Here is a 20411-nt window from a genome sequence, read left to right on the forward strand (position 1 = left end):
TTATAATTATTTTATATAATTTTAATTAAAATAATTAAAATGATATTATTATATTAATAAATTATATTAATAATAATGCAAGTAAGCCTTACATTACTGAAGTTATTTACCATTAATTGAGTAGGATTCTTCTGATTTCACATACAGTATGAAATGCCCTCCCACCCCTTGTTTCTCGCGAGAGTTTGAGAGACTACGTTCAGGGAAGTTTACATGTGGGTAAAACGCATGGCTGAAAGGAGACAGAGGAAAGCCGGTCTTCGTGTGCCTTTTAGCTTCTTATGCACTTCCCAGAGCTGACAATATCGCCATGAATTCCGTTTTGATTAAGGCGGTGTTATCCAGTTCTCCTAACTATGAGCTCCTGTTTGAATCGTTGTCTTGGCCGAGTACGTCCAGTCCAGGACCGGAGAGGATTGAGGCACTGACGGCATTCATTGAAGGACTTGGACCACTTTTGGATGGTTCATCAACGTCTGATGAGACCACATTTACTGCTGAGAAAAGGCGCTGCATTATGGATAAAATCGAATCAGTCATTTGGACCCAATGTCTTCCCTTATTGTACAAAATCTCAACAGAACCTGGTGACACGAAGTTCAGAGAGAGTACTGCTGCCGCCTGCAGACTTGTGAGTGTTTGCGTCCGGCTGTGTGACCAGGAGGTAACGGGGAGACTGGTTCTCTCCGTCCTCGCTTCCCTCCAGCAGTCCGATGAGGAGCTCCCCGGTCTGGTACGGTTTAGTGTAGAAGTTGCAAGTGAAGTCATGGCTGCTCTGTTACCTTCTCTGTCACCAGATGAACAGCTGTCACAAACAACGCTGTCATCTGCCTTGTCCTGCATTAAAACACTACCTGATACTTTGGTCTCCAAAATCACCGTCAGGCTTCTGTTGACACTCCTCAACTGCTGCAGCGGTGCGAGGATAAGCAGCATCCTGAGGCCGATCCTGGAGGACCTGAGCTGCTGGCACAGCAATCACCGCACGGCAGTTGTAACGGAGCGAACACTGCTGTGTTTGACAGCCTTGTCAGATCATCTGCTGTCTCCTCATCACGACCTGTGCCTGCCTCTTCAGTTCTGGAAGATCATCCAAGACGGACTGACACATAGAGAAAGCGTCTCCCGTAAAAGGTCTTTGTATCTGCTGAAAAGATGTGTGGCGCTCTCAGAGGAGAAGGGGGTTGACTTTCCTTCTACTTCATCAGAGGAAGGTAACATGTTTAGATTTGGCGGCACCTTAATCTTATTATCATCAAGTTCAGTCAATGTGTGAATCTGTGCTCTGAGGGTTTTTGTCTTACTCTTGAAATGATTGCAGATGAGATTTTATTCAAATGGACCACAAACAGGAGCAAATTACTGAGAGAGTTCTGGGAGGATTATGCACTGGTGATGGAGACACTGGAGGAGAATCAGGTAGATGAACCCAAATGAATCTTCAATCACAACAAATGCAGTGGTGGGGATTATGAAAATATATATATATAAAATGCTGCTTTATGATTATTCTTTCTCTACAGGTTCATGTCGTTCGGCCCATCTTAAACAGAATAGACACGTTGGTCCAAACAACAGCGGACGATTGTCAAGGTAATGCTTAAACCATGCAAAGAGAGGAATTAAGTGTGAAACAATTACAACTATGCTGTGCTGCCTTGCAATTGCCTGTTGCATGACGCTCTGTTGTCTTGTAGAATCCGGTCACAACCTTTTCCACCCGTCCTGGCTGCTTTGTGTGTACCAGCGGATGTTTCACAGTGAGAATAAATCCCTAATGAGAGAGGGAGTGTGTCACCTGCTGGAGCTTCGAGTCCTTCAGCAGCCGGCCTTCGCCTTGGCCTTCTCTCAGGTGAAGGCACTTCATCATCAGTGTCTTATCCAATTGATTCATCGAAGGTCATTGTATTGGCAAGAGTAGGGGATTTGTAGTTGAAAGTGAACTTATTTTGTCTGTTTTGCTCTCCAGTTTATTGTCGGTCCCTTTATGGATGTTCTCAGCGAAACTTCACTCTTCCACAGGTGAGGGTTGAATATCAGTACTCCACGACATTGTTGTGTTGTTAACTGTTTTAAAGGAAGTAGTAGACATAAGTAGCTTTGACTCACTCTCTTTCTGTGTCCAGGTCTGTTGGCCAGAGTGTAGGAGAATGTCCCGAGCTGGCAGTGAAGCTCCAAGTCTTCATGTCCACCTTCTTCAGTAGCCTACCATCAGAGCACAGAGGTACAAAGGTCACAGAGAACGCTCGTTTCTCCAAATCCTTTCACATTCTCTCACTATTGTCTTTGCTCTGTAGGCCATGTGTTACTGCAGCTGATCCAGCAGCTGGGCTCCAAGCACTGGTGTGCAGTACCACTCCTCTTCCTCTCCCAGGCCTTATCCAGACTCCCCGCAAGTCCACTACTGGGGATCACTGGGCTCACTGCTCTCAGGTACCCACATCATCTACAGCCTGCATATAAGCTTGTGATGCACGAGGTAAAGGCTTATTCTGTGTGTCCGGTGTTGCAGGGAGGTTCTGCGCTGCACAATGATCACTCACCAAGTCCTGCTGAGAGGCGCTGCCCAGTGCTTCCTGCTGAACAGCGCCCTCTGTCTGACACAAGTGGTGAGACAAAAACACTGGAAACGCTGTTGAATGCAGATGATTTCGCCGCAATCCTGGAATTTTGTCACACACATACTTTAAAATTGTTGTAGGAGCTTAGAATATAACGAATATTGTGAATATCAGCAAAACTGCAAAGTTATGTCATTCGACAAAGTCTACAAACTTCACAGTACATACTTTAAAACTCTTTAGCAAGTAAGAAGAGTTATTAGCTCAACAACACTACAGCCCCTAAAAATTCCCACTGAGTTTAAATCCCCTCACACTGTCAGCAACAAGGAGATTATGAGATTTCACAACCCCTCACTTCAGCGTTCTACATTACTATTGCATAATATCGTAGTTCTTGCCAATATCATATCCCCCCCTGTAACGTCAGATAGTAGAGCCGTTATGTGAAAACGTTGTGACCACTATTATTTTCTAGAACACAGTTACCCTGGATGATGTCTTTAGTTTCCTGATGCATTTCCGTGCTGATGAATCATTGTGCAGAGGGACGCAGCTTTGGAATCAGGTACACTTTTAGGCTGATATGACCCACGTTGGAAAAAATGAAACACATTACAGGACCGTATGTTTGACTTGGTGCTTCCCTACATATTTGCATATTTTTGACACAATTGCAGTTATGTGCCTGGCTGTCAGAAAATGAGGGCAATTTCAAGCCAAGGGTTATGGACGGAGAGCCTGGGGCTGCCATAACCAAGGAAACGGTGAGAGCCTACGTTCAAAGTGAGATACACAAGTATCTTCAGGTTCCGGCTTCCACAGGTAAGTCTAAAGGGCCGTAGATTAAGGAAAAGATTCTGTCTGCATGCACAGTAAAGGATTCAAGTTTTTCACTTTGATCTAACATTGATGTCTTATGCATCAGGTCAGACCGAGAGATTACCTGACTCGAGAGAGGCCGATAAGCTGGCCAGGGCCGTTCTGCTGTGCCTCGACATGGAGACGAGCGAGTCCCGCGGCCAGAACGGCAACACAGTGGAGACTTTGTTGTCTCCGCTGCTGGACACCCTGAGCAAAGTCAGCACCAACATCTACTTACCTCTGCGGAAGAGCGACAAGAGCCTGCAGCTTATGCTCCGACTCCTCCAGCTTAGAGGAATAACAGGAGAAGAGCAAGGTGAGCAGTTCAGCCATTTATGTGTCTGTGTGCGTGTGTGACATAATGACATAAATGTAGATGGTTACTCCCCAAGTCAGTTGTCACAAACTCCAGCAGTGTATAAAGTTGATCGCACAACAAAAACATGTCCAGAAAAAATAAGTGCACATGAAAACTACACTTCTATTCTCTGTAAATCTTCTCCTTGACAATTTGGGTACCAATTAATGATCCAACCCTCTAAGTGTTGTTTTACAAATCCTCTTCTCATATGCAGTTTCAATTAGTTTGTGTCAAGTTACCTCTTTAATGTTGCATCATAAAAAGGTAGGATGAATTCTTCCATCAGGCAGCTTCTTAGACATTTTATGATGTAATCTTGAATTTCAGTGGCTACTTGACATTGAATGATATTGATTCTCACTGTGCCCAAGCTTTATGTGACAACGTTAAGATGATTCACTCACACTCACCACTAACAAACCTTGTATCTGTGTAGTTTCTTAGTGACGATTTTAACCAAAGATCTACCACTTCCTCCCTTCTTCCTTCCTTCTTCCTTCCTTCTTGTGGAATCACTGAGGCTTTAGTAGTCTAGGTCATGGTGTTCCAAATGGACGGACTAAGCATTACTTCACATATTGTCTCTCTTCACTTTGCTTTTCACAGGAGATTCAGTGATGGTTGCCGTGGAGAAGCACATTTTTAAACTTGTAGATTCAGTCCTGGAGTTTATTTTGAGGCGGCTGTGTGGAGAATTGCAGGAGGTAAGTAGCAATTTAAGCAAGTGGCGCTCACTCCATTGATCAAAGGCGTGTGTGTATGAGACTCTTGACATGAAACCGTTGTTCTTTACAGCTGTGTGACATGGAACGAGCCGAGCTGTATCTGTGTGTGCTGAGGCAGCTGGTGGTCATGTACGCCTCCGTGCCACAGCACCACAGTAAACTCCAACAGGCCTATTTCCCTAAACTCATCAAGTATAGCCTCAAGATCCTGCAAGACCTAAGCCAGCAGGTACAGAGGGTGTTGTTATGCACCTTGATTTATAGTTAGGTAGATAAGAAGTTTGTTCACGGCATTTACTGGATTATTGTGTGATTGTTGTGTTGTCAGATCCCTTCTGTGGCAAACCAAGTGGCTAGAGCGGTTGCTATGGCATCCCTGGCTATGGTGTGTGGGCTGTTTGAGCAGCGAGTGATTGACAGGCAGTCAGAGACCATTTATGCTTTAAGATCACTCAATGACTTCTTCTACAATCCGGAGGCGTCTTCCTCACAAACTCCGTCGTCTCTGGGGCACTTCAACGAAATCCTGCTGAAACCACAGACGCTGGACTCTTCCAGGTTAGTAGAGTCAAGCAGTAGAAGTCTGCTTATTATGGAAATTAATATTCAGAATCTACTATGTATTCACTCTCTTAACACAAGGCTGATATGAGATCTTTCCTTCTTTCTTTAGTGTTGTAGGCGTTCAGGGTTCCTCGCTGCAGGACTGGGGACGCATAGCCGCTCAGTACCTGCGGGACCAGTGGATTTGCCTGAGCTCCCTTATAGGTGACATAGATGTTTCGGAGTCTGTTGAGCCATCCAGAGCTCCAGAGTCTCTTAAGGCTGCCTTGAGCTGCAGCGTGGAGGCCCTGGCTCTTCTACCCAGCGACCTGGTGTTGCCCGTGCTCACCTTTATGGAAGCGGCGCTACCACAAGTGAGTCTTCTCCTCACCTCACGCAGAGAGGATCCGGTTCCGGCCCTGTTACGGTGCCCTCAAGTGGTCTTATCAAGCATATCTCGTGTCTGCTTTGATTCTAGGTAGTACATCATGACGAGGCCCTCTGTGTGGAGGCCGTGACGCTGACCTGGGACCTGGTGCAGGGGCTCACCACTAATGCTCGTGACTTCTGGCAGGCCCTTGAAGGCTTCGTCTCCATGGCCTTCCACCGTAACCTACTAAGGCTGACTGAAAGCCAGGCTCCATCACTCATAGCCACTATGAAACAGGTGATTACAAGGGACGGGATGAGTATGTTGTTCTTTTGTGGTTTCGGTTTGATTAAAAACATGGTGTGTGATTGTTGTGTAGATTGCCAGTGAGCTGATGGAGCTGTCTCAGACCAAGACAGGAGTGTTCAGTGTGCTGCTTCAACACTGCTGTCTGACGTGGCTGCCCGCAGGCCGTGACACCGACCAGGCAGACACCATCTTTTCCAGTGTTTTCAGCCACATTGACATCCTCACTGAGGCTTGTGTCTATGGACCAGTGTTCAGGAGAGACCAACGGTAACTTTGATTTTAATTTGGCAGCATGCATCAAATTCTTTCACCGGACTATCGTGACAGTTTTTTATCTTTCAAAGACTTATCCAGGATGTCCAGACCTACGTGGAGCAACTTGGCGAAGAGTGCACCGCTAACGTCGTAGTCACATGGTGAGCCACTGAGCCTCTTTTTCACAGTTTGTGCTCTTGCTTCTTCTTGTCTGTCTTGCCGCGCAGATGTCATCAGAGATGAACAGCTGTTTTTTATTTTGCAGCGATAACAAGGACGATCAGTTACCTCGCACATGTGCACTTGCTTTCCTCAGTCGTCTGGATTCCTCCAATCCACTGCATCAAAGACTGATGGAGGATCTAGTGATCAAGTTGTTGAAAAGGGTATGCAGACAAAATGAGAATGGCTATGATACTGCAAAATAATACATAGTGTTGATTTTACTTCCTTGTTTGTTTTATTCATCAGAAAGCATCTCTAACAGCTAATTTCACATTATTTAACATTGATCTCTTCCCACTCTCATTGTGCCTTCCAGGACAACAGTATATCAAAGTCAAAGGTGCGTTACTATAGCAACTCCCTGCAGCACCGCGTGAAAAACAGAATATGGCAAATTCTGCTGCTGTTGCTGCCCAAATTAAGAGAGGTAATACACACACCTCGCTCATAATCTCACTCTCTATTGCACACCAGTCATCCACAGTTGAAAGTAAAGTGTGTGTGTGTGTGTGTGTGTGTGTGTGTGTGTGTGTGTGTGTGTGTGTGTGTGTGTGTGTGTGTGTGTGTGTGTGTGTGTGTGTGTGTGTGTGTGTGTGTGTGTGTGTGTGTGTGTGTGTGTGTGTGTGTGTGTGTGTGTGTGTGTGTGTGTGTGTACATTCATGCAGGAGTTCGTCACCACTTCTCTGAATCTAGTGTTTGAGGCTGGATTCTGCAGTAACCAGGCCTCAGTCAAGTATCTGATCGAGTGGATGATGATACTGATCCTTGTCCGGTATCCACAACACATAGATGGCTTTTGGGAATGTTTCAGCACGGTGAGCTCCCAGACTTTCCTCATGTCCTCTTAACAGAATGAAATAGCTGTAGAATTAAATAGTTATACTTACTGGCTGATTTCTGTTCTTACACACAGAGTCAGGAGAAAACCAAGACGAGCATCTGCACCTTCCTGTCAGTCCTGGTGCATTTTAATGTCATCCTTCCTAAACTCAAAGATAAGGTAAAGATTCTGAATGGTTATTTTTATTCCCTCTTCACCCAAATGTCACCTACATCAACCCTGTCTTGCTTTGCGGTCTCTCTCTCTCTCTCCCCGTGGGTTCCAGGCAGTGCAGTGGCATAAATCACTGGACGTTATCTTGCAATGGTGTTTCAACCACAACTTCAGCGTGCGCCTCTATGCCTTGCTGGCTCTGAAGAGGGTGTGGGCCTTGACAGATGTCAGGGCAGAGGCAGAGGAGGTGGGGACCAGTGGCTTGGGAGGGCTGTCCACTGTCATCAAGGCCTGTCTGGACCAGGCTGAGGCGATGCAGAACACTGGGTAAGACTGTAGCAATTTCAACATTTGCCGGAGACAATATGATGATATTAAACTGATTTGAGTATGTATTTGCCATCTCACCTTTTAGAAATGCCAACAAGAACTGGATGAGGATTCAGGAGCATTTCTTCTTTGCCACTTTTCATCCTATTAGGGATTACAGTGTTGAGGTATGCCAGTATATTCTTCCTTGACAGTTGAAGCCTGACAACTATTTCTTTATTTTTGGTGTCTTTAACTGTCTTTCTTTTGTTTTTCCCATTCTAGACAATACTTTATACTTTTCCTAGCCTGTCGGAGTTGGCTGATGATGAGTGGATTCCGCCCTGGAAGTTTGAGACACCATCATGTTTCTCTGAAAGTGTATCCTGTCCTTTGAGGAATCCTGTTCCTGACCTGAGCCAGCTCCAGCCTGGAGACTGGATCCAGCAGGACAAAGGTACTGCTGAGCCGCTCACAGTCAGACATCAGACTTAGTCATCGTGCCATCATCCCTTTGCATGTCTTGGTTCATGGTGTTGTAATTTACTAGGTGAGCATGATAAGGAAGAGCGCTGGGCAGAGGTCCAGAAGAAGATCACACCTTGGAGGCTGGGGATTCAGGAGCAAGAGCCGGAGCTTCAACTGGTTACCCAAGAGAGAGCTGCTCGTCTGGGCAAACTGCACGGCGCCCTGGTGGTGGTAGCATCACTTATTGACAAACCAACTAATTTGGGAGGTGAGATGTAGAACGATCAGTTCCACTACTTCCATTGCTGTACTGGAAATGTCAATGTGAAATTGTATTGAACTTGCAGCGTTACCTTAGTGCTTATTATTGTGCCGGACCAACACAAGTGCCTGTTGGTTCAGGCAGTGCAGATCTAGGCTAACTGACAATCACAGCTGTGCCACAGAAAACAAACACTTGAGTTGCCTTATCATAGTTTAAACAGCAAATGTGCAGATTTATTCATACACACTCCTATTTCGGGATCACTGCCAGTGTGTTCTGAGTGCTGTTGTGTCGGGTGACAAAATGGTGACTCAATTTGAATTTGTTTGTAGAGGAAAAGACTCATTTTGAAATTCAATATTGATATTATATAATGTAAGGCAGAACCTAACCTGGCCTCCTCTGTATTTGATTGATTTGTGATTACTCTCTGTTCCATGATTGCATATGTAGCGTGTTTTATCTACCTGTGCTTATTAAGAGAGAGATCATGCCATTTTTCAAGGGGGATTCCAATTCCCTAATCAGATTCAGTTCAAGAGGAAATACAGTTCAGCATGTGATTGCAGCACATTTCAACTTTAAAAGCCAAGTTGTCTTAATAAATTGTCATATTAAGTCATATTCAGCATATTTTTCAATTTTACAGTTCAGATATGGATAGACTGTGTATTTGATCTTTGATTTGATGTTCTAGGTCTGTGCAGGACCTGTGAGATCTTTGGTGCCAGCGCTTTAGTGCTGGACAATCTCCGACATGTCAATGACAAATTATTCCAGTCCCTGAGCGTCTCATCTGAGCTGTGGCTTCCTCTCCTTGAGGTAAAGTGCATAAAATAATAGATGAGGAGACAATTTTTTTTTATATTATAGGTTTCTTTGAGCTGTGTCTAATACTGTATCAATATGGGTCTGGTTTGATAAAGTAAGTAGTTTTACATCAGAGACCGTAACGGATGATACCCAATGTCAATTAATGTTTGTACTTATGATTCAAATTTTATCATTTCAACTCTATTTATTTCTTCAATTTTAAGATATCAAACATCTAATCCCTCTTATATAAAGCCTGTAAACACAGCCTGGCATTGCTCCATGTTTTCTGAATCCTTTCATCTACCATATGGTGCCGAAAATGTGAACACAGTTGCTTTGAGCCTGCAGCATATTTCCATGTACAATGCTTGGTGTGAGTGGAATCCTTAAACAACCTGCTGTAACTCTGTGTTTCTGTGGTGTCTTGATTGTTTTCTCCCCTTGATTGCTGTAATGGTGTGAAATTAATTCAATGTCTAAGATCATAAGCGGTATCTGCTTCTCACAGGTGAAGCCGGCGGAGCTCACTGCCTTCCTGCAAGTGAAGAAGAGTGAAGGTTACTGCATTGTGGGTGTGGAGCAGACGGCCAACAGTCAGAGTCTGCAGGACTACCAGTTCCCTGAGAAAACCCTCCTGCTTCTCGGGTATGACAACAATAAACCCTTCCGTTCTCGCTTTCAGCACTATGGCTAGAAGTGAATGAAGAAGACGACTATGCACAACCAGTTACATAAATACCTGCAAGCCTATTCCTTCCAATGCCCTTGTGACTCTTAAATAGATAACAGTGTGAGCTGACGAGGCTCTTTATTGTAATCGCACCGGTATAGTCTGTTCTCCCATTGGGCCTGATCCTCTCCTCTCCGCTGCATCATTTGCCTGTTTGGACATGCTGTGTCGTAATTGGCTCTCCCTGAGGATGAGAGCACATGAAATAAATTATACAAACCAGTGTAAACAATATGATGATGCCCGCAGAGTTGAGCTCAAGCTTCGTCTGGTACAGTCTGGTGTCGCAAAGTTCCCTCTCCCTTTGCATCTGCTAGGCCACCTTAGTGTTTGCAGTAGTGCTGAGTTAGTGGTGATTTCTTCATTTTTTGCAGTGTTCCGTTTAGTCACAGAGGTGTGCGCGCTGCTGTGTGTGAGCTGAATTTAGAGTGTTGACACACAGCTGTGCTCTCCCCGGCGCAGCGTGACCTGGTTCTAATCTCTCATCAGGCTGCTATTATCTCATCCCATTGCACTCTAGATAAATGCAGCCCATGAAATCAGGCCTTCTGGCTGAGTCACACACTCTGAATTCCATTTGAATGCCAAACTCATTACCTGTTTATGATCCCTTTGTGCGGTCCATATTGCTCAAGCTGGATGGATACTTGATTGATTACATTTTTACTTGCTCACAGGCTTCAGCTGATGAGCCATGTATGTAAAGCTCATTCATTTTAATTGTGTGATCTTAAGGATATGAAGGAATAGCTCATGTTCGGGTTAACGTCTCAGCTGGATGTGATGATTAAACTGAAAGTTGATAGAAAAGCACTAACAAGTAAAATATTGTACCCACTACCAAGTGCAGTTCAAATCATTGGACAATTATTATAATTATCCATTTCAGCTACTTGGCAGATAATCTATTTCAGTATTTTTTTGTAAAGTAATTCATCACTTAAATGCAGAAGAGGAGAGGAGAGGAGAGGCGGCATCTCATGTTAATAACAATGAGTCCTGATTTTGTTACCATGACATACAACAAGTGGCCACACAATAGTTTTTATTAACGTGGGATGTCACATATCCTCTCTCGTAGTTAAAGGCATTAAACCTGAATTTTGGCATTCGTTTACCATGTATGCATGAATGGATCCGTGGCACACATCGAAAAGCCTTTCAAATCGGATCTGCGTGAAGTTAAAAGTGGAGTTAGATACAGTCATGTTCACAGTTTCCTTAGTGATTGTTTCGTTATGACATTTTACCCTGAAACATCTCTATAATGGGTTAATAATGTGTCCTCTCCTTATATCAGTTCCCAGTTCCCAGCTTCAGCAATGATGCTCCCTAAGGTGAAGTTGCTGAAAGAATGTTGCCAAAGTATACATACAGTCATTATAGCACTCCAAATACTTCATTGGGAATCCATAAGATAAGTTTAGCTTTTATTGTGGCATTTATTATATTTTTGAGCTGTTGAGGAGAATGCAACATGGATCCATTGCAAGGTCTGCAGACCTGGTTAGTGAAAGCTAGGATCTCCAGAATGCTACAATACAGCGTCGGTGACCTAGTTCATGTGCAAATTACCAGAAAATATTGTAAAAGTATTGCTTTTAAGTCCATATCAGTTGAACATTCCAGACATCCTGTCTCCTACTCTTTTTCTCTGTCCTTTTATAGCAACGAACGGGAAGGAATTCCTGCTAACTTACTTCAACTGTTGGATGTGTGTGTGGAGATCCCTCAACAAGGGGTCATCCGCTCACTCAATGTGCACGTGAGCGCAGCGCTGCTGATTTGGGAATACACGCGGCAACATCTTACCGCTGACTGATGTGAAGCAGAAACTCGAACCGAAGCCACGAGGACGTCAAATGTGACCTTATCGACCTCAGTCAGTGAACAGGAAGAATGTCTACTGGGTTTTTAATTTGAATTTTGTGCTATAAAGTTAAATATGAATATCTAAACTATAAGTGACTTTTATTTCAGGTTTTTAATATGGGTATCAGTCACCAGTACAGACACATCATGAATAGAAAATCCTCCTGGATGTTACATCAGAATATTCCAGTGGGCATGCTGCTGTATTGATGATATTCATCTCTGTGTTGGCAGAGCACCAACATTAACGAGAAATATCATTTCACACATCAGCAAGGAAGTATAATGTTCATCTGGATAGTAAATCTTTGTCTTCTCCAAATGATATTAATACCCAGTGAGTATATTGCAGCTTTAACTGCTAATTTTATAGGCATCATTCTGTTTTTATTTTTGTTTGTGATTTAAGGTTTGAAATTTGAAATCGTGCAGACACTTGTTTCAATAAATAAGAGGATGGGAACCGGAAGTTGTGATCTTGATTTAGATGATTAAAGCGCTGAAGGGGTTAAGTATGCATGCGTGTGAGTGAGTGTGTGCGCCCCTCCCTCCTGAGACACAGCGGCGCTTCACCTGGAGACCTCCTGACCAGCTGGTGCACAGGTGGACTACATTCGATCGCTCCTCGCTGCTATTCCGCCGTGAGTCGTGTGTTTGTAGGTCAGTATGACACGCACTCGGGGTTAGCTGCAGGGGACATGAAGGCGGCAGCGGCGGCCAACGCGTCCTGGGCGGTGGGCGAACCGCTGGTGTTGTCCACGCGAACGCAACAGATTCTGGAGATCGTCATGGTGCTGATGTGTTTAGGGGCCGTCACGGGTAATCAACTTTTTAATTTTTAATATTTGTAACTCTACATACAGTGATACAGCATTGATTAGATATTGTTCATTAATCGGCACATGTGATTCTCTTTACTCACTTAAAGTTTACTTGAGATCAACTGACATCTATTTCTAATAGTAAGAGTCTTCATCTTAGATGATGTGATATAGTATAACAAGGTCTGTAGAATCACTGGAAAATGGGTTTTTATCTGTTGGTTTAGTGAGTTGATATCTTTAGGTTCCAGCATGTCAATGGCATCACACTCAAGTGTCAATGAAATATCCAAGTCAAGTTGATATTTACACAATTTCAAACAATATTACACAAATTGAAAAATTATAAATTGGTCTAGGTGTGTGTGTGTGTGTGTGTGTGTGTGTGTGTGTGTGTGTGTGTGTGTGTGTGTGTTTCAAGAGATTACAGTCTCAATTTATAAAAGCATCATTGTGCATAATAATTCACTGCAAGACAATCAGATTTTACCCAATGTTTGTTTTCTCCTATGTAAATCATTAAATGTTATTGCAAACTGTTCAAAACTGTTTTGGTAAGTTAGACAGGTACCTGACCTCCCATGTTAATGTGTATCTGTGTGTGTGTGTGTGTGTGTGTGTGCAGGGAACATTCTTGTCATTGTTATTGTGGCTGCTAACAAGACACTCCACACCGTGACCTCCGTGCTGATCATGAACCTTGCCATCAGTGACCTCCTGGTGGGCGTTGGAGTGATGCCTTTTGTTGCTGTGTCCATCATGAACAGTGAATGGGGGGAGTTTACTGTAAGTAACATTTCAGAACTCTTAACTCTCTTTTACTCTCTTACTCCTTTACAGTCCTCTAATCTCTCATCTTTGGTCCGTATAACCCTGTCTGACTTTCACACGTCATAACACTTCTGTCGATTCCAGATTTATCCATCAGATTACACGTAATAATGTTTCTCACTGATTTATTCTGTCTTGCAGGATCTGTGTTTATACGTGGGTTACACCTCCTCTGTTTACTGCACAGCCTCTGTATTGACCCTGGCTGCTATTGCCCTCGACCGCTACCACTCCATCGTGGACTGTCTGCGCTATAGGTCCCGCTGCACCCTGTGGAGGACCTACGCTGTGGTCCTGTGGATCTGGCTGCAGGCCTTGGCTACCAGCTGCCCTCCTCTGTTGGGCTGGAGTTCTGTCAACTATGTGGTTCCCATGTTTAGCTGTGCTGTCAACTGGGCCAGCAGTCCCGGCTACACTGTGTTCATGGCTGCTCTCTCCTACCTCCTGCCAGCGGTGGTCATCCTTTTCTGTTATGTGAACATTGTCAAGGTGGCTCGCAGCCACGCCAGGAGGATTCATACTTTGGAGGATTACCTCCAGCGCAGCAGGACAAATAATGGCTCTGTCCTCGCAGCTGGTGATTCATCCCGACAGAGCTGTGGGAGCCTCCACAGTCCCTCCCAGCTAATCTATCATGTCAGTGGACACTTTGTATCTGAGGGCAATAGAGAGGAGGGGAATTCTGTCAACTCTCCTACAGCTCAGTGCCCCTCCAATCCCACCTCCAGACGCTTGTTGTCCTTCCTGGCCCAGAGCACCTCCCAGCCAACCACACCCAACTCCCAGCAAAACCTTCATCCCCAAGGAGTGGTGCGGCTCTTCCTGGTCATCTCAGCATTCTTCTTATGCTGGACACCTTATGTGGGTGTGGCCCTAGTTCAGGCCACAGAAACAGCCATATCAGGCCAATCTAGCCTTGTGCCACCCCCAGCTGTTACATTCTCCTACTGGCTGGTGTTGTTGAACTCTGACATCAATCCTTTGCTCTATGCTCTGTTGAGCCAACGTTTCCAGGGGGCTCTTGAGAGCCTAAACCAAAAAATCAGAGCCCGTCTGGGAATTATGGTGGGCAGAGTGCAGGAGGTCAGAGCAGAGGGAGAAGATGGGAGGAGCAGTGATCCTGGCACTCTGACAACCCCCAATCCCGGTCCATCTTCCAGCTCTGAGAGTTCAACAGGTGATGACTCTAGATACTGCTCCTCTATTTTCACTGTTAACACGGACTTCAACAGCCACTCAGAGGAGTGTCTCTGTAAAGTGTGCCACCCAGGGAATGCATCCTCCTCCTGCTTTCTGTGGCACCACTCCTGTGGTGACCGGGGGGTGGACTGCCTCCAGGTTCCTTCTGGACCACAAGAGGGCAGCAGACTTCCCTTTTCTGCTTTAACAGAATCACGACAGGCCACTTTTTTCTATGGCCAGATCACAGTGAGAGTAGAGCACGATGTTTCTTAGTGTTCATGAATTGAATTGAACTGAACTTGAACTGAATTTGTAATAAAAGTTCCACAGATGACAATGGGACATTTCCTGTATTCATAACTTACAGCAACATCATATACATTTTTTTACACTGAAGGAAATTCACACCAGATTGATTGACGCCTTATTAGTTTTGGCTATTTGACAGTGTAACACAATACAATATGGACAATATTGACCAGAAAACAAACGTGGATCAGGACATGTATTGAAAAGAAGTTTTTTAATATAATACATGTGATTACACTTGAAGACACCCACCACTAAATCTAATAAAGCCATCATTTATTCACACTCTGAATATTTCTTCCTCAAATGTGATAATCATATGTTGCATCTCTGTGTAAAAATCATCATTCCTTACAAAGGTTTACATTTATGTCAGCAATAATTCCAGAGGAATACAATATTATTATTTATTGTCATAGAGAATGACAATGGGAAACAGTGCCGATGTTCTCTATTGCAAAACAAAAAAAGGCTGTGTAGCAGAGTTGTCGGGTGTACTTAGTCATACAGTATGTGCATGCTTGTCCTGTGGATGCCGCTCTCTCCCCTCGCTAACCAAGTGCAATCATGTAAAAGGTCTATTACAATGAGTCATGAGTTTCTGGTTAGATGAGTACAAGAACAGTATTAAAGAGTCTCTGCAGCAGTCTGCGGTAGCACTGTAAGAAATAAGCAAGAAAGAAAGGTGGCACATAGCGAGCATGTATGGTTGAATGATGTTCATACATTCACAATGAGGCAGTTTCCACGAGGGCTAATCACAAAGCTTATTGCCTCAGTTACTCTGCAAGGTCCTGTCTGAAGGTAACTTGCCTCAGAAAGTTGGCAAATGAAAACAGTTACACCAAGGAGATTATTAATTATATTTCCTTCACATGTCAAACACGTCTCCTTTTATTTACTGTCATTTATTTACTTCCTATATAAACTTCCTATATAAACACATTGAATGAATCGTTGCTGCATTAGTTTGTGTATAACTCTGAAGTTTAGAACGCCAAACAGGGGCTCCGTGGGGATCTGGTTGATGCTCAAAGTGGTTAAGCAATCGTTGATGCCTTATATTTCTGAAGTCCCAAGAAACAGAAAAAGCAAGGAAAATGGATGGATGGACTGAAATGACTCGCAGTCACTGGGCCTGAGCTAAGAATGTCAGCATTAGCTGAGTGAGCATTTGGCCCCAGCAAGGCAAATAACTGCAGGTGGACAAACAGGACCCGGCCTCCTCTTGCTGATCAAACAGACAGAGGCAGACAGAGTAGAAGCTTCTTCAGCTCAGATTCATGTTCAGATGTCTAGACGGGTCCTTTCACGCCACATCAGCCCAGCTCCAGGACATCCAAGGTGTGAAATATATCTATGTACAGTGCGCGAAAGGCAGATATTTGTCATGAGGTTTACACCTGAGGGATGCCAAGGTAGGTCTCCCCTTTGTTTTCAGGCATTTTTAGGCATTTGTCTTTGGATCTTGAAGGTGATTTGTACGTCTCAAAGCTAGCAAGTCTACTAGGCTGCCTCAGAACAAGAGTAAGTACAAAACATAAAATAAACATAACAAAACACCCAATCAATGATGTAGAAAACCTGATACCAGATCATGTTGGTTTGATGAATCCAGGCACTGATCCAAATGACTTCTGCATGGAAAAAAATGCCAACTGAATATTCTGTTTCTCTTGTAACTTTCAGATAAATCTCTTAGAAAAAATGCTACGGATTAAAGGACGGGGGAAATCTTTTTTTTAAGCAAGGGATATGCATGAAAGAGAGGGCAGGACACCAGGTGCCAGATGACCATGCAGGTCGCGCAATTAAATCTCCAGACGTGGATATTAGGAGGTGTAACGATGTCTCCATCCCTGTCATTGAGTATTTTTATCTAGTAATATCACAGGGAGTCAATGTGCAAATGTTGACATGGAGGTCCGGCCTCTCCCTCTCCAGTTGAGCCCAGTGGTAGCACCTGCCTCCCCACTGCCCTCTGTTGGCTCCTCACGTTTGCGCAGCTTCATGCTGAGCTCGATGATACACTGGTCCCAATCCTCTGGCAGAAGCAGCATGAGGAAGCCCAGGCAGATGATGAACACAGCGATGAGGCGCACAGTGTTGAAATTAATCTCACATGTGTAATGGTCCACCACTGTAAATTTATGAAAAAGCATTAATGTAAATCAGAGGTATGCAAATGCCCACAAATTAAGCAATAGTTATAATATAATGACTCCATAAAATATTATAAAGAAGGTAATGAATAATGGATGAATAAGTCTGCCATTACTTCAACCACCAATTAGAGTCATGAAAGGTTAAATGGTTACCAGGTCAAATAAGTTAGATTTCAGCGAAAAGCCCAAAGACTTACTGGCATTCACAGGGACACTTAGGACGATGCCCAGAGAGATTAATGTCGGGTAGGTTATTGCAACGCCAAAGTTCACCAGAATGTTGAAAGCTGTGGGAAACAGGAAAATCAGATTAGCAACAGTCTACATGGAAGAAATACACTTTAAATATAGTGTCAGTTTCATGGACAATAATGGTTCAGCATAATTTGCCATCTTTCCCTACCAAAAAGCAGGCCTGCGACCCCACAGAGGTAAGCCCACGGGATGTCTTCAGGCGACCCAATGTACTCCACATGTGTAAAATACAAGATGAGCGGCACAAAGCTGACAAAAACAAAATTGGCACTCCCAACAATCGTCAAGAAGAGTGCAGCCTCTCCAAATTTGGCACTGCCCAGGACCATTTTGAACAGCACCTACGGATGGATTTACAGAGAAGGAGAACATTTGTGAAAGAACGGTATCTGCATCACAAACTGTGCACCTGCCAAGTACCCGCCAAGTCTCTGGCATATTTCCCACTGCTGTCTGTTTATCACATTACTCAGCAGGGCACAGGAGGCCACAGCCAGTCAAAATAAAGCTACCTGCCCGGCAAGCTACGTGATCAGGACATCCCAGCTTGAGGCAACCAAGCAAGCACAAATCTCACTTCTGTCAGCTGAGGTTTACATTTTCATAATCTCCACCTGTCTTCTACCACCTGGTTGCATGGAGAAAGGAGCTTGTTCATTTGAGAAGTAAGACAATACAAACGTCGAGATGTATTTTTCGTTGCTTGTTATACTACAAACGCTACTATTACACCAAATTTAGTTGTGGAATATGGCTTGAATCACTGGTTGCTGATATTACACGGTGCCTGATGTTCTTGCAATTGATGAAATGAAAAGCCATATATACCTTGTAGAGCGCTGACATCGAAGCAGAGGCCACGACCAAAGTAATGCCGATGACAGAGTGGCTGTGAAATCCGTCAGCGTAGGTCATCATTACAATGCCTGCAATGGCCAATATAGCAGCCACGATCTGCAGAGGGAGAGAGGGAGGACCATCAGTCACTGAGCAATGGACAAATACGCTCATGTGTGTGACGATGAGGATGTCTGAGGCTTAACTGCTGTGTGGGTACATCTGCATTTGTCACAGTACATGGGTTCCATTGCCTGGGCTATTGCAGAGGTTGTAAGCCACATGAATAAACCTTGAATCTATTTGTGGGTTTTAGTTTATAATCATCTAGCTGATTTGCATAAATTTAGTGGGTGTTCTTGTGATATTGTAGGCTTTCATTTCTTTTTGCACAAACACAAACATACAGTATGTACGCTCTCCAATCTCTTCCCTCTCTGGACTGACAGCTTCCACAGTGGTGCTCTGCGGCTTAAAGATGTCACACAGACGTCAATTTCACACTCCTCTTCTCCATCCGCCTTAAAGTCTCAGCTTCATCCTATCAAATATATTTACTATTTTCTTTGCAAAACAAGCACGTGTGCTCATGATTGTGTGTGTTAAGTGCCACGTGCATGTAAAAATGTGTGTTTGGCTGAGCCAAAGCCCTTGACAAACTGGCTCTCCGCTGCAGTGCACGCTGTCTGTCACAAATACACATTACATTTCATGGCAATGATAGTTTGCTTCCAAGGTCAAAGTCCCAATGTGCATTTTGTTTTTGTTTTTTTAAGAGATGTCAGCATAATTTGAGCGTCAGAGGGGCAATGGATCATGGCTCCATCAAATCCGATGTGGAGTCGACACATTTGCTGCAAATCTTTGTTCAGTTGCACAATTAGCAGCTTGTGTGTTGTTTGTACTGTTTTTTACAACAGCGTGACAAACTCATCCAAGACCCCCTGCATTACTGCAGACATCACAACACTGCAATTCCCATCACTAAGAGAGAGAGAGAGAGAGAGAGAGAGAGAGGGAGAGAGAGGGGGAGGGAGGGAGGGAGGGAGGGAGGGAAGGAGGGAGGTTAGGGAGGGAAGCTCATTATAGTATTTGTATCTTAGTGGTGCCTTTCATCCAAGGTAATGCGGGGGCACAGTGAGGGAGAGATGGGATGAGTGTCAGCGTGTGAAAGGAAAAAGGGGAAAACCATTCTGCAGAGTGCAGGATGGCTGCACATGAAATTGCATCTCAGGCATGCAGTGGGATGAGAGGAGGAGATACCTCAATACACAAAACGAATCAATCAATCTTTCAAGATTATATGACTTCCCATTCAACCAATCATCAGGCTTTTGGGCTCAGGTATGCAGACATAAAATACATGCAGATAAGTGCTGCAAAACGGTATTATTAAAATGCAGTAGTTTCTCTCTCTCTCACACACTCTCCTCTCTCCCTTTCTCTCTCACTCACTTACCCTGACCCCCATGAAGCGGTCTCGAAGTACAATCCAAGAGAGCAAGAAAACAAAGGCCTTGTTACAACAGAAGAGTGCCGATGCGTCTGTTGTGTTGATCTTCCTGAGCGCCTGCAGGTACAGGTAGTTGGTGAGGATCCACAGCAGGCCAAAGGGAGCGACCTTAGTGAAAAACACCTTGGGGGTCAGTCCATCATCCCCGAAGAACCGACAGCACTCCCTTCGAAGAAACATAACGCACAGCATAAATGGTATGCATGTGGTTTAATGATTTTAATCCATGTGTTTTCTTTCTACATAAGCACAACAGTCATATTTCATATCTATCAGACAATGTAAGAATTAATATGTTTGAATTAATAAAGTGACAATCTTTCTCAAACAAGTGAAACCAGTGAAGAAAAACGCTGTGTAATGATTTTGTTAATTCTACACTTGTCTGTAATGTAGCAATTTCCCACTGACATTAACTTTGCAGTATTGCAGAGTCATTAATCTTATATCCTTGCACTCATCCTGGCTACACTTATAGTCACTGCATTTACTCTTTAACCATTCTGCATGTGTGCCAGGACCAGACCAACTTCTCCAGAATGTCTTTGTCATTGAGAAAATGAGGGAATTACTAGATTAACAATACATTACAACAAAATTCTCCTTTAGGTTTTTTGTGATTTTTTGTTTTTAATTTAGGTATGCTGTATTCTCTTTACATTTGGTCAAAATCAAGAGTAATATCTAGCCCATAGGTGCAAATTAGTTGATACATTGATGTTTTAAAGAGAGGGTATCTAAGATGTTTCTTCTGGTTTTTATCAGTGGATATCTACATTACATTTTAGGTTCAATTGTGTGCAAAAGGCGTCGTATTTTCTATTTAAGGTG

General features: G+C 43.8%; 3 protein-coding genes across 5 annotated transcripts in view; 2 read left to right on the forward strand and 1 right to left on the reverse strand.

The window, feature by feature from the left end:
• Positions 1–203: 203 nt before the first annotated feature.
• Positions 204–12128, forward strand: tarbp1 (TAR (HIV-1) RNA binding protein 1). 2 transcript variants are annotated; one of them, XR_012965096.1, is made up of 30 exons: positions 204–1214; positions 1322–1419; positions 1524–1593; positions 1698–1852; positions 1970–2022; positions 2127–2224; positions 2298–2433; positions 2513–2609; positions 3040–3129; positions 3242–3386; positions 3490–3741; positions 4393–4490; positions 4582–4740; positions 4840–5069; positions 5185–5428; positions 5533–5721; positions 5804–6000; positions 6078–6149; positions 6254–6374; positions 6530–6640; positions 6879–7028; positions 7127–7213; positions 7320–7534; positions 7623–7704; positions 7802–7973; positions 8067–8252; positions 8947–9071; positions 9574–9710; positions 11464–11733; positions 11776–12128. XR_012965096.1 is itself a non-coding variant. In XM_076166235.1 (29 exons), exons 1-29 carry the CDS (start codon positions 311–313, stop codon positions 11615–11617), a joined length of 4827 nt encoding a protein of 1608 aa, XP_076022350.1. In that variant the 5' UTR covers positions 204–310; the 3' UTR covers positions 11618–12128. The 2 variants fall into 2 exon arrangements, 1 of the variants encoding a protein (XP_076022350.1); XM_076166235.1 differs by having other exon boundaries at positions 11464–12128.
• Positions 12129–12185: 57 nt separating this feature from the next.
• Positions 12186–14824, forward strand: LOC143012671 (5-hydroxytryptamine receptor 1D). The gene is made up of 3 exons (XM_076165932.1): positions 12186–12486; positions 13114–13274; positions 13461–14824. Exons 1-3 carry the CDS (start codon positions 12186–12188, stop codon positions 14772–14774), a joined length of 1776 nt encoding a protein of 591 aa, XP_076022047.1. The 3' UTR covers positions 14775–14824.
• A 1884-nt stretch (positions 14825–16708) lies between these two features.
• The window catches only part of slc35f3b (solute carrier family 35 member F3b), a 41722-nt gene continuing 38019 nt past the window's right edge, over positions 16709–20411 (reverse strand). For both annotated transcript variants that reach the window (XM_076165223.1, XM_076165233.1), the window contains 5 exons: positions 19527–19746; positions 18059–18184; positions 17379–17571; positions 17173–17262; positions 16709–16950 (listed from right to left, as the gene is read on the reverse strand). In XM_076165223.1, the coding sequence (XP_076021338.1) occupies positions 16709–16950; positions 17173–17262; positions 17379–17571; positions 18059–18184; positions 19527–19746 (871 nt within the window). The remainder of the gene's footprint in view (positions 16951–17172; positions 17263–17378; positions 17572–18058; positions 18185–19526; positions 19747–20411) is intronic.

Source organism: Genypterus blacodes, unplaced genomic scaffold (genome assembly GCF_046128005.1).
Source record: "Genypterus blacodes isolate CSIRO-AG114 ecotype Tasmania unplaced genomic scaffold, CSIRO-AGI_Gbla_v1 ptg000012l_1, whole genome shotgun sequence".
In the NCBI taxonomy this organism is placed as follows: domain Eukaryota; kingdom Metazoa; phylum Chordata; class Actinopteri; order Ophidiiformes; family Ophidiidae; genus Genypterus; species Genypterus blacodes.

Excerpts from the sequence above, each read along its gene's own strand:
- tarbp1 (XM_076166235.1), top strand. The coding sequence starts at position 311 with ATGAATTCCGTTTTGATTAAGGCGGTGTTATCCAGTTCTCCTAACTAT. Across the intron at positions 1,853-1,969 it reads TCGCCTTGGCCTTCTCTCAG|TTTATTGTCGGTCCCTTTAT; the intron begins GTGAAGGCACTT and ends TTTGCTCTCCAG. Across the intron at positions 6,375-6,529 it reads TGATCAAGTTGTTGAAAAGG|GACAACAGTATATCAAAGTC; the intron begins GTATGCAGACAA and ends TGTGCCTTCCAG.
- LOC143012671 (XM_076165932.1), top strand. The coding sequence starts at position 12,186 with ATGCGTGTGAGTGAGTGTGTGCGCCCCTCCCTCCTGAGACACAGCGGC. Across the intron at positions 12,487-13,113 it reads GTGTTTAGGGGCCGTCACGG|GGAACATTCTTGTCATTGTT; the intron begins GTAATCAACTTT and ends GTGTGTGTGCAG. Across the intron at positions 13,275-13,460 it reads GTGAATGGGGGGAGTTTACT|GATCTGTGTTTATACGTGGG; the intron begins GTAAGTAACATT and ends TCTGTCTTGCAG.